The sequence below is a fragment of the Peromyscus californicus genome, unplaced genomic scaffold (assembly GCF_007827085.1).
Source record: "Peromyscus californicus insignis strain IS unplaced genomic scaffold, ASM782708v3 Scaffold_19__1_contigs__length_69161282, whole genome shotgun sequence".
In the NCBI taxonomy this organism is placed as follows: Eukaryota; Metazoa; Chordata; class Mammalia; order Rodentia; family Cricetidae; genus Peromyscus; species Peromyscus californicus.
Window position 1 is genome coordinate 36,361,702 of NW_026294491.1, and position 23,299 is coordinate 36,385,000.

At 39.5% G+C, this 23,299-nt stretch overlaps 1 protein-coding gene across 7 annotated transcripts in view; it reads left to right on the forward strand.

Annotated features, from left to right (window-relative positions):
• Positions 1-22,552, forward strand: part of Rev1 (REV1 DNA directed polymerase) — an 81,676-nt gene extending 59,124 nt beyond the window's left edge. For 5 of the 7 annotated variants that reach the window (XM_052745094.1, XM_052745096.1, XM_052745095.1 and 2 more), the window contains 14 exons: positions 1,984-2,112; positions 4,530-4,684; positions 8,062-8,181; positions 13,927-14,147; positions 15,057-15,229; positions 17,470-17,572; positions 18,423-18,588; positions 18,799-18,986; positions 19,648-19,881; positions 20,391-20,511; positions 20,989-21,206; positions 21,292-21,448; positions 21,670-21,772; positions 22,152-22,552. In XM_052745094.1, coding sequence (XP_052601054.1) covers positions 1,984-2,112; positions 4,530-4,684; positions 8,062-8,181; positions 13,927-14,147; positions 15,057-15,229; positions 17,470-17,572; positions 18,423-18,588; positions 18,799-18,986; positions 19,648-19,881; positions 20,391-20,511; positions 20,989-21,206; positions 21,292-21,448; positions 21,670-21,772; positions 22,152-22,263 — 2,200 coding nt within the window. In that variant the 3' untranslated portion in view covers positions 22,264-22,552. Of the gene's footprint in view, positions 1-1,323; positions 1,342-1,407; positions 1,523-1,983; positions 2,113-4,529; positions 4,685-8,061; positions 8,182-13,926; positions 14,148-15,056; positions 15,230-17,469; positions 17,573-18,422; positions 18,589-18,798; positions 18,987-19,647; positions 19,882-20,390; positions 20,512-20,988; positions 21,207-21,291; positions 21,449-21,669; positions 21,773-22,151 lie in introns of those variants that run through there. The other 2 variants (XM_052745100.1, XM_052745099.1) reach the window with 2 other exon arrangements.
• The last annotated feature ends 747 nt before the right edge of the window (positions 22,553-23,299 follow it).

The window sequence follows — 23,299 nt, forward strand, 5'->3', positions numbered from 1 at the left end:
TTTGTGATTGTCCTTACTGGTTTATTTTCTCTGAAACAAATCTTAATTTTCTGAATACAGAAAGTGTATATTTCCTTTAGTTATGGGAAAACTTCCTGGGTTTGTTTTTGTTGTTGTTCAGAACTTCTTTATGATGTCCAGTGACCTCAAACTTTCCCCTATGGTGGGAGATGTAGCTTATTTGGAAGAATGCTTGCCCACCATGCACAAGGCCCTGGGTTAGATCCTTAAACACAGCAAAGACTGAGTGTAGTGGCAGTACCTGCAACACCAGCACTTGAAAGATGAAGCAGGTGGATTGGAAGTTGCATCTTCAGCTACCCATAGAATCGTTCCTCTATGGAAAGTTGCTTGAGTACCTAAGTAGAAGTAGCATATTTTTTCTAAGTAATGTCTCTGAAATTTTTTATATATAGAAATTTTAAAAAGGAAATGAAAAAGGACATTTGTGGGATCATTGTAACATGCCTTTAAGACTGTGTTATTGCCTTTAATTTGAATGTTGAACTTACATATTTTATAGCTTTATTTTCAAAATTTTATCCTTTTTCAAAGCTTAGCTTTAGGAAGAAAATATTTCTAATGTTTCTGTATACCTATCTAGACTATTATATTTATACTTCTCCATGTATGGATAAACATATTGGTTTATTAAGGCCTGCTGACTAACATCAATCTGAGCAGATGCAGGGACATGCTCAAAAATATCTTGGGGTCCGTCTGTTTGTGGGACACCCCCAGGTCCTTACAGAACACTTGGTGATGTAACTACACATTGCTGTTCCAGTTGCTTTTATTGGCGGTCACCTCTTCCTTTCCTATCGTTTGCTTCTTACTAGATACTCTGTCCATTTGACACTTGATACTGAAATAGTTTATTGCTTTTATTTGCATGAAAAAATGCATGTAGTTTTGGATTTGCCTCTGAATAACTTGAGAGGTTTCTTAATTCTTTATAGTTCTCAGTGGTGATCTAAATGTTAGGAGAGTCCCAGACGCCTCTGAGTACCAGACTGTTTATTTACTTGATCGCCCCTGAGTAGTAGTAGAAGACTGTTTATTTACTTGATCTTAGGCAAGAAGCCAAGAAATAATTGTATCTGTTTCTTAAGCAGTCAGACCTCTAAGTCCCTACTTGGTGAATATTATTAAATGGATGTATGGAATAACCACGATCATTCTATGCAATATTGTGTAATCTGGTGAAACATTGCTTTATTTTGCTTGTGTTTTTACTGTGATATTTTTTCTTGATTCTTTACAGAGTGATAAAATGGAATTTTACTAATTATGTATAATTCCATAATTGTAGTTTTATGCTGAATGCTCCAAATATCAAAGGTAATGTGGGGCATTGAGACACACAATAGATTTAAAATTTACCATTTTCAATTAGGTCTCTCAAAGTTCTGGAACCCTGGCTCCTGCCCAGAGTGATGTCCTACCATACAATGCTGTTGGCATCTCAACCACTGCGGAGCCACTTGAGGAGCATTGGAATTGGTCAATTGGGAATTGGGTGGTAATAGGATGAGTACATTTTGTCTGTTTGTCACATAGCACTGTTCTGTGTAGTTCTTTCGTTCATATTTTTGTCTTTGGGGGATGAGCCCTGGCTAAACTGTGCCATGTATTAGGAGAAGAAAACCATTTGACAGCACGTTCCTGCTCTGTGGTGGTTGTGATATCACCAGCATATGGCATGCTGGCATCTCTGCAAAGGGGCCAGAGGTCAAGTTTTAGAAGTGTTTAGCTATAGACAAAAGAGATGTCATTTACTCTAGTGAGAAAATTGTGTTATTTCTGTTGGGGGGACAACAGACTTGTAAATTATCCTAATGCCTATTGTTAACCCCTAACGAGAAGGGGGAGTTACACGGAAATTGTACATTAGTGGCATGGGGAAGATCAAACATACTTGCTATTTGGTTGTCAGCTTAGACTTCATGATGTAATCTCCACTGTGTTTTCTTTTCTTTTTAGACAATTTGGCATTAAGAATGGGATGTTTTTTGGGTATGCTAAACAGCTCTGTCCTAATCTGCAAGCCGTTCCATATGATTTTCATGCATACAAGGAAGTTGCCCAAGCAATGTATGAAACATTGGCAAGGTATTGTATATAATCTTCCCATGTACATTTCTTTTACTTTACTTCTTTGATTTACTATTAAAGAGTCCAGTTTTCTTTAGCATTTTGAGAGTCACTGGATTTTTGTCTCTCCCGTGATCTTTTTCTCAGCCTGCCAGTTTGATAACTGCCTTTCTTTATGTAGCTTTAGTAATTGAGAGTTTAGTCTCAAGGAAAAATTTGCATTACATCATTGTTGAAGTGCTACTGATTGTGATGTGAAATCTGCCAGTATGTGGACATGTTTTTCTTTCCCATGAAACTAGATGGTTCTTGTCTTTTATTACGTTTGAATTATAATTTGTTTAAAATTAGAATTCACAGAGTGAGGTAAAATAGTATGCACCGTATCCCAGAATTTCAATACCAGCCAGGAAACCCCTGTATTGTAACTGAATAAAATTAAAACTGATGAGCCAATAGCAGAGAGGCATTTAAAACTTTTTTTCATCTTAAAATTTTTAAGCATGCTAAAAAATTAGTTTTTATAAAAGTGAGTCGCTGATGATTGTTTTATAGTGGATGGTTAGTTAGCTTGAGGAATGGAGGTAAATGATTCTTTTCCAGTATAGGTTTTTAAATATTAAGGCAGTATTTAAAAAAAATTAAAATTAAAGCCGGGCGGTGGTGGCGCACGCCTTTAATCCCAGCACTCGGGAGGCAGAGCCAGGCGGATCTCTGTGAGTTCGAGGCCAGCCTGGGCTACCAAGTGAGTTCCAGGAGAGGCTCAAAGCTACACAGAGAATCCCTGTCTCGAAAAACCAAAAAAAAAAAAAAAAAAAAATTAAAATTATTTAGTAGCTTATACATGCTCTAAAGCCAGTCATGTAGTTTTTGTCTAAAGGGTTAGAAGAGGTCGTGCTCACAACTACTTAACTCTGTATATTGAAAAAGTTTCAAGTGATGTAAATTACCGACTCAGACCTGCTCTAGTAAAAATGTAAGGGTATTGGTCTAAGAGCTGTGTTGACATTCTAGGACATACGCTTGCCTCTATCTTCACTTCTGCGCCCCCCCCCCCCCTTTTATTGAACATAGATTCTTTTCTCATGCTATATATCCTGTTTACATTTTCCCCTCCCTCTGCAAGCCCATTTCCTCCTCACCTCTACTCCCCACTGGATCCACTCCCCTTCCATTTCTCATGAGAAGAATAGGCTTCTAGGAGATAACAAACAATAAAATAAAGTATAATAAGATAAACAAAAACCATTGCATTGAAGTTGCATAAGGCAAACCAACACTAGGAAAAGAACTCAAGAGCAGGCACAAGGATCAGAGACCCTCTTGTTTATACACTCAGGAATCCCATAAAAGTACTAAGCTGGAAGATATTTATGTAGAGGCCCTGGTGCAGACCCATGCAGGCCTGCCTTTTTGTTTGTTTGTTAAAAGCTTTATTTGAATACCATTAACCAATCAGGGCACGTAGCTGCTTGATTCTACTAGTATCACCAAGAGAAACAATGTCCAGTCCCTGCTCTTGTGGAAGCTATCTTAATAGTGAAGAAAAAAGTATACAAGGAAGGATTTCAGTTATTTCAGTTACCTGTCATCAGTCACAGCTGTTCTTAATGCAGATGCAGCAGTTCTGACGTTACCATGTCAGAGCTATGTTAAATGCTGTTCAAAAGTTGAGGGCATTGATCGCATCCAAAGGAGGGCTGGAATAGGGTAATAGAGTTGCTGCTGTGTTCTCAGTTCCACATCCTGGAGGAGATGAACTAACTAACCAAGGCCTATTACACTTCGACTGTGTGAACACTTTTTAGTGGCATATTTCTTTTCTCAGAAAAAAAGTCATTGTCATTATTTTAAAAAACTACAAAATCCTTTGTTGTTAAATTTTTAGCAGAAGTATCATTTCTTTATTGAATGAGTAGATTTTGATATGGTTTATAACCTACCAAAAGGTGTGTATCAACAAGTGGTTTGAGACATTACTTGATTGTGAGACCTCTTTAGCTGTCTCTGGTCTGATTCTGTTTCATAGTTCCTTTGTCCTATAGCATCTCAGGGATTTAATAGATATTAGAGATGAGCAGCAGTTGTTGAACTGATGTGTGTGAACTTTTGTTCATAAAGGTTTCTGATAAGCCATGTTTGAGTTTTTCTTAGATATTTTGATAGTTGTGATCCATTTTCCACTTTGGAGCTATTTGTGTGTACAAGAGTATTTTCAATACAATCATTTTGGCATGGAATTTGAACACTAACTTTGTAGTCAAAAAGTAAATAACCAAATAATGGCACTTTGGATGGGTTATTTAAGATTAGAAGTTTGTTTTTGTTGTTGCTTTTCAGTATTTAAAAATAAATGCCTTGTCTGTTTTGTAACATTTAATGTCTCCCAGAGCAGGCCATAGGTATGATTCATTGCCTTTGCTTTGTATTGATAGCTACACACACAGCATTGAAGCTGTCAGTTGTGATGAAGCCCTGGTAGACATCACTGACATCCTTGCAGAGACTAAACTTACTCCTGATGAATTTGCAGCTGCCCTCCGAATGGAAATCAAAGACAAGACTAAATGTGCTGCCTCTGTTGGAATTGGTTAGTATCTGGCTTGCATGTACTTGTATCTACTCAAAGTTTGGAATCCATAATACTTCTAATTTAAAGGACTTGTAATAACTTACTGCATGTTGCAGAAGTGGTTTTTCCTCTTTTAGCATTGCTTACAGCTGTGCAATAAGATAAAAATGTTGGAAATGCAAGTAAATTGTTAGTGGTAGAATATTGTTCCAGTAATGGAATCAGAATAATTCCTGTTCTTCAAAAACAGAGAAAGTTAGATTAAATTTCAATTCTTGTTTTCCTCAAATTTGAACAGGAACTATACTTTAAAAACAAGTTTACGGCATGGAACTTGAAGTTCATCGTTAGTCGTCTTTTGCTTCCCTGGTATCACAGTGTTCTTTGCGGTTCCGGGCTCTTCCTGGTCTTCTCTCTGTTTGGTTTATTCTGCTGTTGCACCGTCTGTCCTCCTTGTGGTGACTTTATGCTGTAACATTTAGAATTGAAAAGCATAGGCTTTCTGTGCCACCTTTTCCTCCTATCCCAGCCTACTCAAAACTGTTTACCAGGAAACACTTTGTCTTGCCATGCTCTCAAGTAGATAGCTTCACACTCTGTCCTGCAGGCTTGAAAGGTAGTCATAAAACTTTGTAAGCATGCTGTTCTTGTTTCCAGCCTATTCCAACATTCTCCTTCATAAACCCTCAAATTCTTGTCTTGAACCAATGGGATTTAGATTGGTAACTCAGTGGCATCAGAGATAGGTTAATACTACATTCATTTTAGAGCTAGAAGCCAGGTGTGATGACACCGTGTTATCCCGGCACGTCGGAGGCTGAGGTAAGGGGAAGTACAGACCAGCCTGAATCGAGATGAGACTGTCTCAGAATGGGGGTTTGGGAGAGAAAGGACCAGTGACTTCCACTTCTGGAGATGGGGCAAACATGCTGCTGAAGCAAGCACCGGGGAACTGCTGGGATGGTCACGAAGCATAAGGAAGAAAAGCTTTAGAAAACGGGGGCAGAACTCTCAGATTTCTGTGGGAAAGGCAGTGCACGGAAGGGATCGTCTTTCTTACCTGGTCCAGCACTGAGATGATTTAAGAGAGACAATGTACTAACTTGGGGTATTAGGGTTTTTGTTTGTTTGTTTTTTGTTTTTTTATTGCTGTGGTAAAAGTAAGACAGCTTACAGAGGAGTTTACTCTGAGCTTCTAGATGGTTAGGGGTCCGTACTGGAACAGCAGGACACCAGGCAGCAGAAATGGCAGATGGAAGCTGAGAGCTAGGGCTTACATCTAGAACCACAAACAGGAAGCCGAGAGAATGAACTAGACGTGAGACCTGGCTTTTAAAACCTCAAAGCCCCAGTGACATACTTCCTTCAACTAGGCCACACCTCCTGTGCCACATATTCAAATGCCTGAGACTGGTGTGCATCTCATTGAAACCATCACACTTGGTGTGTGAGATTTTGATGAGGATGTGGTTCAGGATGCCTGTATGTGTGAGAGACTTGCTTCCCTGTAAGCGTCTTTGAAAATTAGGTAGTCCAAAAGGTACTTTTCATCTCACTCAAGCAGTATTTTCTTTAAATTAGCAATCTTCTGGGTTTACTCCTTTGACAGTTTTCATACAATAATGCAGTGTATCTTGATCATACCCACGACCAGGTTCCCTCCCATCTTCATGTCCTGTTTTTCTTTGTTTTTAATGATCTACTGATTCTATGTACGTGCACTCATATGCACCTGGTTGTGGGACCATCCACCTGAGTGTGGACATCCTATCAGCATCTCAAACTCCTGGGAAAATAAAATTACTTCCCCCTAGCCACCAGTAGTTTCTCAACTAAGGGTGGGACCGTCCATTTTGGAATTTTGACTGAGTAGGTCTTAAGAGAGTAACCATAGCCACTGTGAATTCTTGGGTGCATTGTGTCTTGTCAGTTGCAAAAGATAGCATTTCTCAACACTCCTCCCTGTTCTCCGGCTCTTAAATCCCCCTTTTCCAGGATGTTCCCACAGCCTTGGGGTGGATGGTGGTGGCACTCCAGATGTCCCATGTAGGGCTAAGTACTCAGTAGTCACTTATTCTTGGTACTTTTGACTAATTAAAGTCTCTTCACTCATTGCTGCACACTCTAGAAAGAAACTTCCTTAACCAAGGTTGAGAATAGCACAAATAATTCATGGGCATAAATATAAATATTTGTGACAAGTAATTTGACAGTATGACCATTTAGCAAAACAACAATACTAGTCTCATACCACCCTGGTCTGTGGCCTACCCAGCTATGGGACTTCGATTTAGAATTCTGTCCAGTGGAGCAGGCTTCACATGTGATCAGAGAGCAGTGTTTGACCCCTGTAACAGTCATTCCCAATATTGCACCAAGTGAGTACATCTTCCAGCAATATTTTTAAGATGTGAAACATCATAGGATACTGAAAATTAAAAACAGATGAATACATTGGCATTGTTCGTACAGGTACTGTCTGGCCTGCCTTTTCACTCCCTACTGTTGGCCTACAGGTTCCTTCCTATCAGCCTTCTTTTCCTACCAGCCTTTCTACTTCAGTGTCAGTCAGACACAGTTTTAATTTTTCGTTTTTAATTATACTTACTTCTAATCTACAAGTGGTAATGTAAATATATTTTCAGTTTCAGAATGGGATTAAAACTAAAATTCTGTCTCTGTCTCTCTGTCATCAACATGGCCAGCGACCGTGTTGTCCATGTCCATGGCCCAATGTTACCACCGAGGGCCATGCAGTTATCCGTGGGGATGTCTGGTCTGTACCACTATATGAAGCCATGTTGATGTCCGTGCACCATGCTACCACCACAGTTTTCATTGCTGACCTTCACCTGCACTTTGAAGACTTAAAAGCCCTCTCTATCATCAGTGTTCTGATTTGGGGGCTTTGTTTCCATTGTCTGTTTACCTGTTTTCTCCACATCACATGGATCCTGGGGTTGGGGAATTTAACTGGTTTTTATTTTGACTTTGGTTTTCTCTAAATCTACCACACTTTTGAATGGGAAGGGATTTGAGACAGGATCTCAGACTGTGGCTTCAGATTCATAGCTAACAGGCTACTTAAACCTCCTGAGTATTAAGATTATTTACATGAGAAACCACACCCAGCTTAACCCCTCCCCCTGCAAGATCAGGGCTGTTTTCTCTGTTCATCATCAGGAATAGACATTGAAATAATACTTGGTTTAAAATAAAGAAAAACCTCTATCTAGCAACCATATTGGCCATATTCTGGGATATTAAATGAAACTGAATTAGTTTTCATCATTTTAAGATGCTGTAAATGACAAAATCTACATGCGTCTCATTATGAAATTTTAAGAACTAGTTATGAATATTTCTTGAACATTTTTTCCCTTTCAATTTCATAGGTTCTAATATTCTTCTCGCTAGAATGGCAACTAGAAAAGCAAAGCCAGATGGGCAGTACCACCTGCAACCAGATGAAGTAGATGACTTCATCAGAGGGCAGCTCGTTACCAACCTACCAGGTGAGTACAAATCTTTGAGCATTTGCCTATGAGAGATTACAGACATTTATTTATAAGTCCTTTTCATGCCTTCGTTTTTGTTCTTATGGGGCTATTTGTTTTCAGGTGGGGTCTTGATACATGACTTGAGATTGCCTCAGACTATCTGGATCATCCTACCTCAGCACCCAAGTGCTAGAATGACACACATACGCTACCATGCTCAACTTTCTTTGTCTCTTCTGTCTCTTTTTAAATATTATGGGTCATGAAAAAGAAAACGAAGTACTGCATTGAACATCCTATCAATTGATTTATTACATGTTAGTTTTTCACCTAGTGGATTCTCCTTTACAATTCCTCACTGATGTAACTAAGTTGGTAGGCGGCCACCTTAGCATGCCAGAAACCCCGGATTCCATCCCCAGCACCACATTCATAAAGCCAGTTGTTAGCACAGAGACCTAGAATCCATGCATTCCAGGGGTGGAAGCTGGGAGACCGAAGTACAGTATCTTGAGGCTCACCCAGCACTTGACCACCCTGGGCCAAAGCAAACAATCAGTGACAAGGATTTCTTAAGTTAACAACATCAAGGATTTTGCGAAACAGTTTTAAAGGAAATATGAAATTAACTTATTATGTCTGTGTTTGCTCATGTACGTGCCCTGGTGTATGGAGGTAAGAGGACTTCAGGAAACCAATTCTCTCCAACTGTGGGTTCTAGGGATTAACTCAGGTCATCAGGTCAGGTGTGTCAGGCAAGGGCTTTACCCAAGTGAACCATCATCTCACTAACCCAGCTTTCATTTTTTTAAACTCATAATCCAAATAGTATATTTCTAAGCTGAAAACCATGGTTTAGAAATGCATTCATCTATTTATGTGAGATGATGGTTCGAAAATGCAAATGGGAGTTCAGTGGTAGAGCACTCAACAGGTGTGGGACACCTTGGCTTTAATTCTTAGCACTTATTTTAAAGATTGATTTTTATTCTCTACATTTTTAAACTGTATTTATAAATGTGTGTCTATGGGAATATGTACTTGCTAGTGCAGTTGCCCTAGGCCATAGGTCTTGGATCTCCCTGCAGCTAGAGTTACAGGTACTTGTAAGCTACCTACCTTGGGTGCTGGGAACCAAACTCAGGTCTTCTCCAAGAGCAGTAAGTGCTCTTAACCTTGTGCTGTCTCTCTAGCCCCACCTAGCACTGGTTTTAAAAATGAAAAATTCCAGAAGAGAAAAGGCCACTTGGGCATAGTGACATATATTTGTAATATTAGTTGGAGGCAGGAGGATTAGGAATTCAAATCCAGCCTGGGCTGCGTGAGCCCGTGTCTCAACAAAACAAAAAAGAAGGAATGAAGAAGAACATTAAAAATATAATCTCCCTGAGCGTGATGGCACATGCCTTCAACCCCATCACTTGGGAAGCAGAGGCAGGTGGATATCTGTGAGTTCAAGACTAGCCTGGTCTACAGAGTTCCAAGACAGTTAAGACTACACAGAGAATCCTTGTCTTGAAAAATGTGTGTGTGTGTGTGTGTGTGTGTGTGTGTGTGTGTGTGTGTGTGTGTGTATGCTTAACTCAATTTTGAGGTTAGTGATAGATTTCTGAGTTTATAGTCAAACAGTTTCCTAATCAAGTGTGATAGTGCACATCTGAGTATTGGGATGCTAACTGAACCTGAACTATATGGTTTTTAGTTCAAGGCTACCATCGACCTAGTCATAAAAACATGTGCATGTGTTTTGGTATACATGTGAATGCAGGTTCCCACAGGGGCCTGAGGTGTCCAGTCCCCTTGAGTTAGAGTTACAAGGGATTGTGCCCCACATAGGTGCTGGAACCAAACTCTAGTCCTCTCCAAGAACAGTATGCACTCATGTCTTAATTAGGGTTTCTATTTCTGTGGAGAGACACCATGACCACAACAACCAACATTTAATTGGGTGGCTTACAGTTTCAGAGGTTTAGTCCATTATCATTATGGCAGGAAACTTGGGGGCATACAGGGCAGTATGATGGAGATGGAGCTGAGAGTCCTAAATCTTGACTTGCAGGCAATAGGAAGTGGTCTGGCTTGGGCATATTTAAGACTCAAAGCCTGCCTCCACAGTGACACACTTATCCAACAAGCTACACCTCCTAATAGTGCCACTCCCTGTGAGCTTATGGGGGCCAGTTATATTCAAACTAGCACAACTCTTAACCACTGAGCCATCTCCAGCCCAAGTATTTTATTCCTTAATGGGCATCTGTGAGGTTATATATCCTGACCTGTCCTCAGAGCATTATATTTCTTTATTGACATCCAAAAACACAGGGTCATCAAGATTGGCTTCCTGTTTAGGCCTTTACCACTCAAAATGGACCATGTGTTTTGACTCCTATTAAATCCTCAAATTTTGTTGGACAGTGATGCTCATGCCTTTAATCCCAACACTTGGGAGGCAGGAACAGATGTATCTCTGAGTTCGAGGCCAGCTTGGTGTACATAATGAGTTCCAGGACAGCCAGGGCTATGCTGAGAAACCCTGTCTTGAAAAAGCAATAATAATAATAATAATAAAAATAATAATCCCCAAAATTTGAATTGACTTAAATATTTTTGGTATGTATATACTCAGTCTTCTGCATGTCATCCCTGTTCTGAAGATGGCATTTTTACTCATCTTTTCCCAAAGAATGTTTGAGAGAACATAAAGCATTCTTTGGGAGGCAGAGTGTGTGAGTGCATGTGCCCAAGCATGTGGAGGCCAGAGAAATATGTGAGGTATCTTAAAACTATAGCTCTCCATCTTTTATTTTATCTTATTTTTTAAGATAGTCTCTCACTGAATCTGAAAAACCAGTTTGGCTAGGCTAGCTAGCCAGTGAGCTCCCGAGATCCATTTGTCTTCCTCCCGACTTTCCACAGTCTGGGGTTACAGTAATGCATGTCCATGCTTAGGTCTTAAGTTTTATGTGTGATATCTTGCCTGCATGTTTGTATGTACCACTTGCATAACTGTGGAGATGAGAAAAGGCATTGAGTCCCCTGGAATGGGAATTGTGGACTTGTAATCTGCCTTGTGGGTGCTGGAAACCAAACCCCAATCCTCTTGCAAGATCAACAATTACCCTTGCCTGCTGAGCCTTTGCTTCAGCCCTGTGCCCCTTTTTTGGTTTTTCGAGACAGGGTTTCTCTGTGTAGCTTTGCGCCTTTCCTGGAACTCACTTGGTAGCCCAGGCTGACCTCGAACTCACAGAGATCCACCTGACTCTGCCTCCCGAGTGCTGGGATTGAAGGCGTGCGCCACCACCGCCCGGCCCTGTGCCCCCTTTATAAAGAGGAAATATATATAGGAACTGGGTTTGAGGGCCTCATACATTAGAAATTCTGAACATTATAATAAAGAATCCTATTTAATTTGCTGAAGGCAAGTAATTTCCCAGTGATGTTTGTTGGTGAATATAGTACCTATTTCTATCTTGTGACTCACACTTTCAGGAAAACTTGCTCTCCAGTTGATATTAGGATAAATTTATTGATAACGCCCCAGCCTCTCTTCAGCCCTGTGCATTCATTAATTGTGTACTTAGCACATAATACGTTCTGTAGACTAGGAAACAGCTTTAGAGTAGATGGAAGCAGTAAAAGGACAACATTGATTTTAGGGACTTCACAAGATGATGATGATGTGTTATGTGAACAAAATAAAATATATTACTTAATTCAAGGTTAGTTACCCAGTGAAAGAAAAGATTATCCCTAATAAGTAGTTCGATATTAAGCACTGTTGGATCTTTACAAAGCTATTAACCCTGTAGGTATAATCTTCAGTTATGGACCTTGTACACAAGGTCAGGGCTGGAGCTTGTGCGTCCAATTTGTGACTTCCCACTCTGCACAACCATTAGCTGTTCAGAAAGATCTGCAACCTTACATTTACAGTTAAAAGATTATGTTAGGTTCCTCATTTGGCTTGGCCATATTTCTTGTCCACGGAAACCTTCAGCAAGTGCCTACTGGATTAGACAGCACAGGTACAAGCATTTCTATCACTGAACACACCTAACATAGAGGACAAAGACTTTGTTCTTTGGCCTTTTTTCCCTGCTATATCAAGTGGGCCACCGAGGTCTGGCTGTGTGGCTAGGGATCATTATCCATTTTTAATACAGTTCCCCTTGAGGCCAGGTGCAGATCAAGACCCAGCTACTTGACCAGGAGCTTCTATAGCTTTTCTCTTTGTTAGAAAGTAGATTCTAAGCCAGCATATTGCCTTTATATCTTTTCTTCCTTTTTGGTTGGCTGTGCTGTAGTTAGGCCCTGAGCCCTGTTTACTTTCTCCATACAGGTATCCTGTTTCCTTATGAATTCTGAGGTACATTGCATTGAATCGGAAACCATTTTGTCCTGTCTTGAAGTTTCATTACTCCCTTCCCGCCTCCACTACAGGACCATTTTATTCCACCATAATAGCTTTTCATAAAGAGCAGCTTTTCTTCCTCAGACGATGATTCCTTAGATTAGATTGATTGTGCTTAATTTGGTGATGTTTTAATAATCACAAATAACTTCTGAAGCAGTGGATTTCCCACCCCATCTTGCTCAGATATGCACAGTGCATGTAGTGTTGCCTCTTGCTTCCCCTTTGTGCTGACTTGGACTGTAAATGGCACAAGCGGGAGCCAGCATCCTTCCCACTAGGATATAGATCAGCGATCTCAACGTGTGGATCGCTAACCCTTGGACAAACCTCTGTTTCCAGAAATATTTACATTACAATTCATAAAAGTAGCAAAAATCACAGTTATAAAGTAGCAACGAAATAATTTTATGGGTGGGGATCATTACAACATGAAGAACTGTATTAGGAAGGTTGAGAACCACTGACAAAGATTTTCATGGTTTAAACTTGTCTGACCTACTTCCATGCTGAAGATGCCTTTAAAGTTTATTAACTCCTGATCTGCATCCTGTTTTACTGTCTCCAAGGGTTCTCTTGGCAGAGCATGGGCTGGGGTCTTCTTGCCACTGGAAACCACTCAGGATAGAAGAAAAAAGTTATATAACTACATTGAGCAAAAGATAGTAGCAGACTTTGCTCTTTTTTGATAACATACAAAAAGCACAGAGACGCATGGTTTTCACTGCTAGTAACTGTGGTGTAAAGTCATTTAAGTAAGAATTATAGTTTACTTGAGTTACTCTCAACTGCTTTCTCAAATGTGTGTTTCCTTTTAACATTTTTTTTTTTTTTTTGGATGTGGTGTAGGGCAGCAGAGCTCATCAGTGTCCTGGGTAGCATTGAAACTTTGTATACATTGTATGGGAGGCCGTGGAGACTGCTGTACTCTGGCCCAGTTGTAGAAAGGATTAATGTCACCTCTTTAAGGTGGTTATGTTAGCTTTTGATAAAAGAAATGGGTCTCCTTCCTTTACTACACTACCATTCCTTGCTGAGCAGCCCTAGTCCCCATGGTTCCACTTTTGTTCCTTGTGATATATGGGCTTATATCGTCAGTTCGATTCTAGTTCCAGTCCAGAGTGAATGTGGTGAAACCGTCATGGATATTGGCAATCATCACAATACAGTCCTACCATGTGCTGGATAGTATTTGTGTCTGTGCTACAGATTCAGACAATAAATCCTTAAACGAGTGTACTTACTCATTGATTTTTGGGTAAGATAGTAATCTTGGAATTACTCGTAAAATTAAGAATGACCAAAATGATAATAGTTTGCACCAACTGTGTATGTATTCCTTTTCCTAGGAGTTGGACGTTCAATGGAATCTAAGCTAGCATCTTTGGGAATTAAAACTTGTGGAGATTTGCAGTGTATGACCATGGCAAAACTCCAGAAAGAATTTGGCCCCAAAACAGGTCAGATGTTATATAGATTCTGCCGTGGTTTGGATGATAGACCAGTCAGAACGGAGAAGGAAAGGAAGTCTGTGTCAGCTGAGATCAACTACGGAATAAGATTCACCCAGGTAATATGTCTTTACATACTCCTGTTTCTAACCTCTAAAGCTTTTGATGATTGAAATAAGTATTAAATATAAATATTAAAACTGGTATATCCCTAAATAAGAAACCCAGGTCTTTGCCTGGTGGTGGCAGTGCATGCCTAAACCCTGTCTGGAAAAAAAAATCCAGGTTTTAAGGAAAGATACAAAATACTTTGTTTTCGGGGTCAAAAGCAATTTGAATTGTAATTATTGTCATTACCAATAAAGAGGAAAGGGCCATACAAGTTTTAAATTTTATTTTAAATTATACTTAAAAATAGGTCTCATTTACCTCATTTTCCATGCCCCTAGTGCAGTAGTTCTCAACCTTCCTCATGTCCCCCAACCATAGAATTATTTTTGTTGCTACTTCACTATAGTTTTGCTACTCTTAGGAATTGGAATGTAAATATCTGTGTTTTCCATTGGTCTTAAGAAACCTACTGCTCTAGATGGTGGTAGTATAGATGGACTAGTGTTTGCTTTCCTTAAGAATACACATTTGGATTTGGGTATGTCTCTGGAATTTAGTTCTGTAAACACTACACATCAAGAAGATTTGAAATCTGACAAGTGTTTGTTCTTAACTATCATGAAGGATTCTGACATAGTGTTAGAATTCTTATTTTACAGAAAACTTAAGAATTGCAACAGGTCAGTGATAGCATAAACGAGCAAGAAAGGAACTGCTGTAAAGAGTACAGTGAAAACATGAGCATTGATACTAGCATACATCTCAAGGTGTGTGCACAATGTTTCTTTTAAATAAATGCTTACGATAGGGAAGTAAGATATTCAATGTTCAGAGCTGAGCTACTTGAGAACTATTAAGTTAAGGAAAGTAATATGGAAGTGGCTTTTTTTTTTCCTTCCATCTTTGTCTTTTGGTAGCCAAAAGAGGCAGAAGCTTTCCTTCTGAGTCTTTCAGAAGAAATTCAAAGACGACTTGAAGCTGCTGGCATGAAGGGCAAACGTCTTACTCTGAAAATAATGGTACGGAAGCCAGGGGCCCCTGTAGAAACTGCAAAATTTGGAGGCCATGGAATTTGTGATAACATTGCCAGGTAAACTTTATCTTTAAAAAAAAAAAAGTTGGTAGTTACTGTGCAAGTTATTATAAGTCCTACAAAATAAAATCAGTAGTTTTAGTAAAAACTTACTAGTCCTTATGTTAAAGGTCCCTTGACTTAGGTTTAATACCTATTGCAGAATACTGAAAGCTATGGGATGGATACTTTTTTGTTTTTTCAAGACAGGGTTCTCTGTGTAGTTTTGGTGCCTGTCCTGGATCTCACTCTGTAGACCAGGCTGGCCTTGAACTCAGAGATCTGTCTAGCTCTGCCTCCCAAGTGCTGGGATTAATGGATATATTTTAAAGAAAAGATTTAGTTCACAGTCCTGGTGATTCAAGAGGCTGGTACTATTTTGAACCCTCTGTTAGCCAGTGGCGTTACAGTGGTAGGAATGTAGGCCAGACAAGTCACAAGATGAGACAGGAAACTAGACAGGCAAGGCTTGCTCTGTATAACAACCTTCTCAAGTACTCATGACATGAGTCATTTCCTAGAGCAGTGGTCTTCTAAATCATTGCCACCATACTGTGTATCAATTTTCCAACATAACTGAACAGACCACATCCAGATTACATCCATACATGGCTGGCTCCTTTTAGGATCTCCAGGATCCTGGAGAATCCTAAAATGCTACACATTAGCAAGCCAAGGTGACTGATGTGGTTTGTCAAAGACTGCGAATTTCCCAGATATCTATGAGTAAATTGCTTATTTAAGTAGCATTTCTCTTTGTGAAATGAGCAATCAGAACTATCTCTGAAAACTGGTGGAAAGCTTTTATTTAAAATTCTGACTTTTGATGTGTACATCACTTAATGCTAGGGTTCATGTGAGGTCTGTGACCAACATGAAATCACTTTTTAAAGTGCACGTTCTATTCAGCAAACTGCAGTTCATCTAACAAACCAAAGTGGTAAGATTTTTAACAATGAAACTGTATGTAAGGGTTATATTATTAAGAGTTTTCAGTAAACATTAGCTCGTATAAAACATAAGTTGCTTATTGTGATCTTACCAAATACAGAGTCAGGTCATTTAAAGCATTATGCTGTGGAAACAGGCAAAGTCAACAACATAATTATAAACTGTTGAATGGAAATTAAATGCAATGCTAATAGACATTTCTGTATGAAACTGGTTCTTAAGCACTGCAATAACCAGGTCCAGTTTGGAGTCTGTTTCTCAGATGAACTGGGAGTGGTGTGATACTGTAATTTTGTTTGCAATGGGCCACTGTGCTCATGCAAAAGAATCCCCATTGGCACTAAAGATGTTAGGATGAGTTAAAACCATTGCTACCCCATAACAGACCTGCAAGGTTCCTTACAGACCTAGAGTGTTCCATTCTAGTCTGGCTTTTATGCCAGACTATAATAGTGTTTGTCATAGTAGCTACATACATTTTCTTTATGCATTTATAAAAGCTCTTAGAGAAAGTAGCATTGGAGTGTATTTAAATACCAGAAATATTCAGTGGCTTTCCTTTAAATATAATGGAGAGTCAAAAACCCCAGAGGCTTGGAGAGATGGTTCAGTAGTTAAGAATACGTTTTTTTTTGTTTTTGTTTTATCCAAATTATGTACATGTGTGTATATGCACACATGCCTGGCCAGAAGAGGGTGTCACATTCCCTGGGACTGGAGTTTCATGTCATTGTGAATTGACTAATCTAGGTGCTGGAAACTGAACTCCAGTCCTTTACAAAAGTAAGTGTTCTTAACCATTGAGCCATTTCTTCAGCCACAAATAATTTTTAAAAACAAAACAGTTGATTCATTTCTCCTGGGAGTATTATTTGTACCTCAGTATCATTTTTTAAAGTAAATTTCCCTTGGAATCCAACTTTTCTGGCTACCTATCATGCAGTCTGTTTTAATTACAGCACTTTTATTTTTATGTACATTAACTAAAAATTTTCTTAAATCAAATTTTGGTTGATCAAGTCTCCATGGCATGTTTAAGGTATCATTGTTCTGTATAATATTTTCTATACTTGTGGATGGTTTTACTGGCTCATAGTAAGGGAGATTATTCATTCTTTGTAGCTTTTAGGCTGGCCTCAAACGCGGGAGGCAGAGTCATCTGCCTTTGCCTCCCAAGTGCTGGGATTAAAGGCATGCGCCACCACTACCTGGCTATTCATTCATTTTTCATTTTTATAAACTTAGTAACTTTCTGCAATCTTTTATTGAATGTACCTTGTTTAGGAAAGTAATTCTAATACTTACAGGACTGTAACTCTGGACCAGGCAACAGACAGTGCAAAAGTAATTGGAAAGGCTACTCTAAACATGTTTCATATGATGAAGCTAAATATATCGGATATGAGGGGGGTAAGTATCACATTGAAGCTTTCTTCCTGTAGTGTGAAGCCTGGGCTTCATCTGAGCTTGGTCATGGTGCATTGCAGGCATATGTGCAGATCTATAGCTTCTTGTATGCTGTCCAAGGGAGGAGAGAGAACTTCCCATCAAGCCTGGTCGTCTTAGTTTTGAGAGGTTAGCTAGGCAAGCACCTTTATCACTTATCTATTGCCCTAGCTTTATAAAGTTACTATTGTAAGGAGAGATTGAACCTTATTTAAATAAGTACATTTTTGAACCACTCAGCTACACCCAGCCTGCCAACTTGAATGACAGCTGGGGCTGCTGAGATAATTCAGCAGATACAGGAACTTTGTCACCAAGCCCAGGTTGTCCTGTGGTTTCTACCTCATACTGTATCTGAAAACCTATGGAATACTGGAATCCACTTGTTGGGATATTCTATTTTTAAATGTCTTACCGTGTTAGGAAAGAATCAAATACTCTCAGGATAAAGAAAAGCTACTTAAATCACTCATGCACAAGGTTTGGGATAACTCATAAATAAGTTGATGGTTTGCGTAGTTTCATTCACTCCCTTTTTTTTTTAATGTGCATTGGTATTTTGCCTGTATGTCTGTGAGGGTGCTGAATCCCCTAGAACTGAAGTTACAGACAGTTGTGAGCTGCCATGTGGGTGCTGGGAATTGAGCAGTTAGTGCTCTTAACCGCTGAGCCATCTCTCCAGCCCCTTCATTCACTCCTTTATTCTAGAAACAGGATCTAGAGAGTAGTACCAAAAGATTAAGAATTTTTGTTTAGTTGAATTCTTATTTTCACTTTTGTTTATTTACAAACATTCTCTTTATTTTGGTTCTAGGTTGGGATTCAAGTGAATCAGTTGGTTCCTACTAATGCAAATCCTTCCACGTGTTTTAGTCGCCCATCAGTTCAATCCAGTCTCTTCCCTGGTAGATCACATTCTGTCCATGATCTCTTACAAGTTCAGAAAGCTAAGAAACCCACAGCAGAGGAACACAAGGAAGGTGAGTAGACATCAGTATGCTGGTGCTCATTTCAGTCCCATTTTAAATCAGAATAGGTCTGTTTTTTAACAAGTAAAACTGCATTCTAAATTATGAATCTAAAAAAGGTGTTCACAAGAAACAAAGAATTCAGTGATGGGAAAAGGGTATTGGCTTGTTTGTGTTTGCCTCAGATGAGCTAAAGAGGCTATTTTATTTTTATAATTGTAGTACTTCTGGCTGCTGTGGATCTGGAAGCATCCTCTGCTTCTAGAGCCTGTACTTTGTCGTCACCCTTTTCTACACATCTGGCAGCTAGTGTCAGTACTGACACTAACAGAGGCGAGTGTTCAAGGAAATGGAATGGTCTGCATTCTCCAAGACTTAATCTAAGTATAGAGGTCCCATCACCATCCCAGGTATGTTTTCTGGTCCTAAGTACCAAACTGGCTAAAGAATGGGAACACTATTCTTTAGTCTGTAGGTTGGCATATGAAGTCATCTTCGTGTGTGCTGTTAAGTACTCTTAACTCATTCCCCTCCCATTTTTGCAGGTCCCCTTGTTTGCTAGTTAGTCTGCCTTGTGCTTTGTCATGGGTATCCTACCGCTTTTTCTGCTTTTGTTTGCATGGAGAGAAGCTGAAATAGGTACAAATGGTGCTTCCAGGTCTAGTGAAAGGGGTAGCTCTCAGGCTTGCATTAGATCTCCCTTGATGGTGACAAGAAAGGAGGGACTGGCCAAAAGAGCAAGGAATTCTGTAATGCCTTTTTATCTTGTTGCTTTAAGTATATGGTAACTACTTATACTTATTTGGGGAAAATCTCTTGCTGAAAAGTTATTTTTCTGTTCCCTTTGTATGGGCAAATTCTTCCTGCAAGGTATTCTGTGAATGTCTTTGTGTGTGCTCCTGGCTCCCAAAGTACACTCACCTTCAGACTCTGTCTGTCACCTCAGGCTTCAACAGCAGTGTCTGTCAAGATAGCTTGGGCAGGGGACTTTTTGAAGGCTGGTGATCTGCACTTTTGTTGTTCCTCAAATCTTCACTTCTGAGCATCAGGTTCACCTTTGGTATTTTACAGATTGATCAGTCTGTTTTAGAAGCACTTCCACCTGATCTCCGGGAACAAATACAACAAGTTTATGCTGCTCAACAAGGAGAGCCACGTGGTACCAAGAAGAAAGAACCAGTAAATGGCTGCAGTTCAGGGGTATTGCCACATCCTGTTGGCACAGTTCTGTTACAAATACCAGAGTCTCAAGAATCTAATAGTGACACCGGAATCAACGTCATAGCCCTTCCAGCATTTTCACAAGTAAATTAATGTCATAGTTTTCTCACCTGTCCTACTTTAGCTCAGCTCTCACTTTCCTCTTTTCTATACCTACGTAATTCTTGAGAGGCTTGCACTGTATGTACCACTAGGTATACATATACATCTGCAACACTGGTTGGCCACTCAACTCTTTTCTAAAGTAGGCAAGTTAGCACCAGAGGGAAGAGAAGTGGGAGGCTGGGCATGGTGTGTGGTTGCTGAAAGTATCTAGAAGAAGTAAACACATCCTTTGCCTACTTTATTGGTCCATTGAAGATCACTATATCACAGAATAGGGTGGAGATGCACAAAACCCTGTGTTCACATGTTCTTGGCTTCCCAATTTTAACTATCTCGTTCTGATAAGTTAGCATACAAACCTGATTCCTCATTTCTGCCATCTTTTGGAAGTTAAGCTGTTAAAGGACCTAAGGACCTGTTAAGAGTGATTTTAAAACAGTTTAGCCACTTTCTCTAATTCACTTAGGTGTGACTTTTCTTCCTATCAGGTGGACCCTGATGTCTTTGCTGCCCTTCCTGCTGAGCTTCAGAAAGAGCTGAAAGCAGCATATGACCAAAGACAAAGGCAGGGAGAGGACACTGGTCATCAGCAGCCAGCCAGTATGTCTGGTAAGACAGCTGATAAGTCACAAAAAAGACTAGAGTGATGGCATCATCGTATTAGTTCTAACTCTTCATCCTGGAGAATCTGAAGTGATATTCCTTGCTGGTTAGTACTAGTGCTGATGAACTGACTCTTCACATTTTAGACATGTCGAGCTACTTGTCCTTTGAGAGAGGTAGATTTGAAATAATGTTGATTCAAAACATGAAATTTCAACTTCTGGGCATGAGTCATGAACCCACATTTATTAAACCTGAGTACTAAGAAAAATTCATCTTTAGGACCACTCCATTGCACATACACAGCCTGTCCCAGGTCAAAGTACTAAGTTGTATAGCTGAGATGAAAGGAATTGTAGAGCCTAGCCTTCAGTCACTGCGTTCCTGTTCCTGGCCTCTTAGTTGGTTGTATTGTAAGGACAGAGAACTACGAATTACCTAGATTCATTGTGAGGGTCTCATACCTGTTTTTTTTTTTTTTAGTGCTGAAGAATCCTTTACTTCAGCTAAAGCCACCAGCAGTGAAAGACAAGAGAAACAAGAAGAAGAACCCCATTGCTTCCCCCAGAAAGGTTCAGAGCCCTTTGAAAAATAAGCTGCTTAGCAGTCCTGCAAAAACTCTGCCAGGGGCCTATGGGAGCCCCCAGAAGTTAATGGACGGTTTTCTAAAACATGAAGGAACTGCTGCCGAAAAACCCCTGGTAACTGGAAAAAATACTGATTGACATTTATTAGATTTTGATGTACTTGACACTGTAAATACAACATTTTTCGTTCTTTCAACAGGAAGAACTCTCTGCTTCCACGTCTGGTGCACAGAACTCCTCTAGTTTGCAGCTCAACCAGTCCAGCTGTGTTAGACCAACAGCACCTAACTTAGCTGGAGCTGTTGAGTTCGGTGATGTGAAGACCCTGCTCAAAGAATGGATAACTACTATCTCAGGTTGGTGTGGCCCATCTAGTAGCTGAATATTATAGTTCTGTGATTTAGGAACATGAACCAGTCACAACAGCTTTAGCCCACTTTCCTAACGCTAATGTGTTCTCACCACTGTTGTAAGACTTGCTTTGATAGATGTAAATTGGGGGGTAGAGTTACCTGCAGAGTTCTGACTTTCGCTAAACTACACTGGGGTCCTCATGTGACGTTTTCCTCTTTTCTAGATCCAATGGAAGAAGACATCCTGCAAGTTGTGAAATACTGCACTGACCTTATAGAGGAAAAAGATTTGGAAAAATTAGATCTAGTTATAAAATACATGAAAAGGTAATTTTTTAAGTTTTTTTTTTTGAGCTTTCTGGGTTAATTTTTTTTTTTTTTTTTTAAATTTTCGGTCCCTACGATAGAAGAAAATGCCACATGGTGACAGGATTTTAACAACCACTCCCAAGGTTATACACAATAGTCTTGAGTGCCCTAACTAGGTTTGTTTTTAATCCAAAGCCAGACTTATTGTCTTGAGACTTTTATTCAGTAGCTTTCTTCTCTCATTACTGAGATTATAGGTGTGAGTCACCCTGTCCAGTACAAAATTTAAAATAATTTAAAAAACAACCCAGTAAGCATGGAGCTAAGTCTGAAGGAAAAAGGAATGAATGTGTGTTGGAGTTACCTTTTTAATGGTGGTCATCTTCCTCCCCTCCAGGCTGATGCAGCAGTCGGTGGAGTCAGTTTGGAACATGGCGTTTGACTTTATTCTTGACAATGTTCAGGTGGTTTTACAACAGACTTATGGAAGCACACTGAAAGTTACCTAAACGTTCCAGAGAGCCTGGTGCTCTCTGCCAGCAGTGCTTGTGAGGTATTTGCAAAGTGCATGATAGTGATGCTGAGTTTTTATAATTTTAAATTTCTTTTTAAGCAAGTGTTTTGTACATTTCTTTTCAAAAAGTGCCAAATTTGTCAGTATTGCATGTAAATAATTGTGTTAATTCTTTTACTTGTAGCATAGATTCTATTTACAAAACATTTGTTTATAAAGTTTTATGGATTTTTACAGTGAAGTGTTTACAGTTGTTTAATAAAGAACTGTATGTATATTTTGTACAGGCTTTTTTTTGTGAATCCTTAAAAACAAAACAACAACAACAACAACAAAAAAAAACCTCAGCTCTAGGAACTAGCAACAATTTGTTATACTTAAAAGGCTGAAAAACCTCCAGGCCAGCCTGCTGCAGGCTGTGTGCAAAAGTTTTGACATTGCTGAGCCACCCCAGCCAGGATTTTAGTAGTTCTTTGAACCAGGAAAACTAGTAAAATCCTGGCCTGGAGTTTATTCCTGATTTCCACAGACCCAAGTCCAGATACATTATGTCCTGAAGTTTTTCAAACATACATAACCTCTCTTCCATATATAGCTTGTGTCATGTAACCTGAAATTCCACTGTAGTATCTCCAACACTTAAATTTTCTTACAACAGATTTCTTGAAAGGACGTTGGAGGATCATTTAGATCCCTATTCCTCAGGAATAAACACATTTAGGTATAGTCATGAGAGTGTTGCGAATAAATCACTTGTGAGGGCTAACAATGCAGAAGAACCGACCTCCAATAACTTAATGCCACTTTTCTTTAACAGAACAATGGAATGTACTAAAACAAGATAGACCAAAATTAACTTACGAAAAATGCCCCTCCTGGGGCGTGTTAGCATGTGCTGAGGGTGAGCACTATACTAACATGGAAGCCTAGCTTACTGGGCTGCAGTGTCTTGTCTTATTGGCAGTTTGGAACTGTGATGACTACAATGAGTCTCTCATGACTTGTACAAGGAGTAAAAAGCAGCCAGCTAT